General features: G+C 51.0%; 1 protein-coding gene across 1 annotated transcript in view; it reads left to right on the forward strand.

Annotated features, from left to right (window-relative positions):
* The first annotated feature begins 558 nt into the window (after positions 1 to 558).
* TAF15 (TATA-box binding protein associated factor 15) overlaps positions 559 to 4894 on the forward strand; it is a 50259-nt gene continuing 45923 nt past the window's right edge. The window contains exon 1 of the mRNA XM_019511502.1: positions 559 to 690. Coding sequence (XP_019367047.1) covers positions 681 to 690 — 10 coding nt within the window. The 5' untranslated portion in view covers positions 559 to 680. The remainder of the gene's footprint in view (positions 691 to 4894) is intronic.

The raw sequence follows: 4894 nt of genomic DNA on the forward strand, positions 1-4894 counted from the left end.
CTTACAGCCGGGCAGCCTGCAGACTGGCGGGGGGAGGTGGCCCGGGGGCAGATTAACGCCCCCCCCCCCCGTCAGGGAGGGAGGGAGTGAGTAGGACAGGGGCTAGGAGTGCTGCCCAGTCAGGGTGGTACATGGGGTGGGGGCTGGGAGTGGGACAAACTCCTGGCGGCTCCTCCAGGGGTGGGGCTAGCTCCCCATTACTGCACACACTCAAGGTGGGGGCCATAGGGCGACACGTGCCCCCCAGATTTGTATGCGCGGTGGGGTCAGACGTGTGCCCCTGCAGCTGCCGGGTGGGTAGGGCAGGGGCACCTGGTCAGCACGCGGCTGCCGCGGGAAAGACAGCAGGGCGTGGGTCTCCCCTGCCCACGCAGTGCTGGCCGCCCCCTCCCAGCGCCGCCCATTGGTTCAGCCCCGCGCCGGGGAACAGAGCCATGAGACCAGCACACGCAGCCGCGGGGGCGCTGCACTGTGACCCCCCCAGTCCCACACAGTGGTACTGCCCCACCCCCCGTAGCCGTTGGCCTGTGGCGTTGCCCACCCCCCGCGCCGGTTGGTAGGCGCCGCGCTAGCGGATTGGCCACGCGGCCCCGCAGTCGGCGCTGCGGCTCCTCAGTGCGTGCGTGGCGCTCTGGCCCGCTGGGTTGTCTCGGCGCGGCCCGGCCCGGTGGAGCGGCACGATGTCTGCGGGTAGGTGGCCGCCCCCTGGGCCGCGAGGGGCGTGTGGCGCAGGTGAGAATAGGCTGCGCGCCGCCATGTTGGGGTGGCGCCCCCAGCCCCCGGGCTGGTTGTGCGGCCCCCCGAGGGGGAGGAGTCGCCGAGCAGCCCCGCCCCTCGCCGCGCCCAGGAGGCTGCCTGGGAGTAGGGTCAGCCGGGGTTGGGGGGCGGTCCCCGCTGTGCCAGGTCTTACTTTTGCGTGACACACGGGAGCATGTCTCCCGGAAAGTTATTGCACGTTATTATTAAGAAAAGCGTGCTTTAAAAATGGCCCTTCAAATTTGGGAGATGGGACAGGCCTTTTGTGCTGGTTGCTGAGTTTAGGCAGCATGTTGGTTCCAACCAGGGCCCCGTGAATTTTTCAAAGGTTCAGAAAAAGTGATACACTAGCAATCCTAGAATACCTAATCTCTCCAATAATACTCCAAGACTCACCCCTCTGTTAGCCTTTTCTAAACTAAATCACAGTGGAAGTTCATAAAGGGCCTTTGATCATTATTATCATACTGCACACGCCAAATAATTTTTTCTAGCTTATTGGGTTGTTTTACAGTCTCCTTGTCTGGTTACACCTGGACTTTGACAAAAAATGCCTTAGTTTGGCAGAAGGTTGCAAGTAAATTGGGGAGATCAAAATCAGTCCTCTAATTTAGAGCTGATTACGTTCTTATCTGATGAGCTCCCTTTGCTACAACTCCATAATTTTTTTAGTTCAGTGTTTTAATTCATTTTGATATATCTTTAAATATGTTAAACCCATGATTCTTGAGCCAGATGTTGTTGGGACCCTGGGGCAGCACTGTTGCATGTAAAAATGTGATTCAGAAAATAAACTCAGAAATTTCAACTAGGAATCTATAATATTGGAAACATTGTGACATTTTGCGGTCTTTCTCAGTTCTTTGCAATAGAAGTTTATTACTATTATTATTATTCCTATTCCTATTATTCTTCTGCAGTCAAAGGAACTGGATTGATAAAATGGTAAATGAGGATTTTACTAGTAAGGGAACAGGGAGGTTGTATGTGTGTAGGAGGCATCATGAACAGCATGAAGGTGGGGAAAGAGTAACATAGTGAAAAGAATAGGAATAGCATGGCATGGGATAGAGATGAGGATATTACATGATTCTACCTGACTCGCAAGGTGAGGACCCTGTGAGGCAAAGCTTTTTAGAGGGGAATATGGGAATGCCAGGAATAGGGAAATAACATCACCTGTATTGGTGGAATTTGAACTGTGGGTTTGAGAAGCTGGGAAAGGAGTTGCAGTACTTCAGCTGTGATAGAATCATGGCACAAAACTCAGTTTGATTAGTGTGGACACACATGAAGAGGCAGATTATTAGCTGTTTTTTTTAGAGTGAAAAGTAACAATATTTGTCAGGGTCCTGGATGAGGGAAAGAAAAAAATCTCAAGGTTGTCAGGTTGAGTGGCAATAATAATGGCATTGATGGAAGAGGAAAGAAAAGTTCAAGGTTTATATGCAAAATTTGAGATGATCTTTCCCAGACCATGTGCCAGAAAGAGACATGAACCTGGATAGAGGGGAGAGATTGACTCTGTCATTAGCATTAGGTTAACAGTGTTTTGCTTCTGTTTTTCATCTCTTGAGTTGGTCTTCAAATTTGGATTAGATCACAGATGACTTCAAGAAGTAGTTAAAAAAATGTTATACAAATTGAGAGAAGTGTTTTGGGTTTTTAAAGCCTTTTTTAAAAGCCTTTAAAGCTCACCAAAAGGGAATGTGTTTTTGAAAGTCCATATATATTATGTCAGCTGGATCCCTCTTGTCCACATGCTTCTTAACACCCTCAAAGAACTCCAGCAGATTGGTGATATGGGCTTGCTCTTTACAAAAACCATGTTGACTCTTTCTCAACAGATCATATTTGTCTATGCAGATGCTGATTTTATTTTTCATTATAGATTCTACTGCCTTGCCAGGGATAGATGTGAGACTTACTGGTCTCTAGTTCTCAGGATTGCCTCTGGAGCCCTTTCTGAAGATGGGCATTATGCTGGCAACCCTCCAGTCCTCTGGCACTGGCTGTTTTTCACAATAGGTTATATATTATTGCCAGCAATTCATCAGTCTTTCAAAACTCTGGCAAATGCCATCTGGCCCTACTGACTTATTAGTATTTAGTTTGTTGATTTGTTCTAAAACTCCCTGTTTTGTCGCATCAATGTAGTCCAGCTCTTCAGAACTACCTACTAAAAAGGATTGATCTGGCATGAGAATTTTCCCAGTACCTTCTGTGGTAAACACCAATGCAAGAAATGCATTTAGCTTCTCTGCTGTGGCCTTATCTTCTGAATGCACATTTTACACATTAGTCATCCAGTGGTCACACCAAATCTCTTACTGGCCTTCTGCTTTTGATATATCTAAAAAGTTTTTATTAACTTCAACATCTTCTGCTTAGATACTCCTCACTTTTCATTTTTACGCTTGACCTGCCAGAGTTTGTGGGTTTTCCTGTTTTTCTCCTTTGGGCATGCCTTCCTTTTGTGAAGAAATGCCCTTTTGCCTTCAACAGCCTCCTTAACTGTGCTGTTGAACCAGGCAGAAGTTTTATTGATCTGCTTGGTACTTGTTTTGAATTGTGGTATACACTTTTCCTGAACCTCTGGTATGTTATTTTTAAACAGCTTTCAGGCTGCCTGCAGGCTTTTTACTAGAGGTGCACCGATACATCAGTCCAATATCAGATCGGTACTGGTATAAAGAATATTGACTGTATCGGAAATCGGCTGGATGTGGCCGATAATTTGGCCAATAAATGTCATGCATGTGCACAGCCGCAGCAAAGCATGCAGGCAGCAGGAGCACGGCCAAGCAGCGCTGGTAAGTCCATCGTGGTGGAAGGGGAGGGAAGGTAAGGGAAGGGCCATGGGGGGGCAGATCAGCCCACCCTCACAGCAAGGGTCAGGGCACAGGCAGGCAGTGCCTAGCCGTGGCAGGGGGGAGGAGGGGGCCACGGGACAGAGCCGTGGCTCATCGGGGGGGAGGAGGGGTGAAGCAGTGGTGGGAGCCACTTCCCATACCCTGAGAGGGCCTGGGGGAGGTGTACCCCCAGTTCTGTGCAGGGCGGGTAGGCAGGCTGAAGCCAGGATTGTGCTGGACTCTTCTTGTAAGGGCGAGGGCTATGGAGGGGGCTGCAGCCACCCCAGATTTCGCCATAGCTCCCTCCCAGTGCTGCGGCCATTGGCCGCCTGGCGCAGCCCCAGATCTTCCATGGCGCGTGGGTGGAGGCAGGGGTTGAGCCCCAGAACTGCTGCGCCATATGGCTGGCGGTGCTGGAAGGGAGCTACGGTGAAATTTGGGGTGGCTGTAGCCCCTGCCCTGAGCCCAGCCCCTGGCAAGCAGCCCCAGCTGCAGCCTGCCCACCATTCCCCGCCCTGCCCTGCGCAGATCCATGGGCACCCGCCCCCCCCCCCGGTGCCGTTCTGTGGTGTAAGCAGATGCAGGAGCCTCCCCCTCTGGCCCCATCTAGGCAGTGCTTGCTGCTGCTGCCCCCTTCTTCACTACAGAGAGTGGGGGGTGATCTGCCCATCCCCCCCCCCCTTCTTTCCCCTTCCACCACAATGGACTTACCACCTGCAGGCAGCTCTCTGTGCTGTATCGGAAATCAGATCGTATTGGCCAATATGCCTCCTTAAAAATCAGATATCAGTATTGGCCCCCAAAATCTTTATCAGTGCAACCCTACTCTTTTACATTTTTGACTGTTCCTATAAACTTCTTTTTTAACCAACTTCCTAATTGTTGTGTAATTGTCCTTCTTGAAGTTGTTCATTGGAGTGGTGGACTTGTTTGGCTTATTGCAGGGGTGAGGAAAATATGGCCCATAAGCCAGATATGGCATACCAACTAATTGGATCTGGTGCACTTGCAGGCGCCCATCCATTGATTGCATCTGGCCCATGGCTACCCCTGTGGTGCTCTGTGTGGGGCCAGCGCCCACCCAGGGCAGCCTGCACTGCATTCCCGCTGGCCTCCCACCCTGGCTAGCACATCCAGCTTCTCAGCTGGTCTGCTGCGCAGCTACTTAGATATTACTGAGCTCCCCCCACCTCTGGTTCCTGTCAGACCAACCTGGTGGCCTTCTATGATCAGATCACCAAGTCATTAGATGCAGGGGTAGCAGTGGACATAGTCTTCCTGGACTG

Source organism: Gavialis gangeticus, unplaced genomic scaffold (genome assembly GCF_001723915.1).
Source record: "Gavialis gangeticus isolate Ggan-Ray unplaced genomic scaffold, GavGan_comp1, whole genome shotgun sequence".
Taxonomy (NCBI): Eukaryota; Metazoa; Chordata; order Crocodylia; family Gavialidae; genus Gavialis; species Gavialis gangeticus.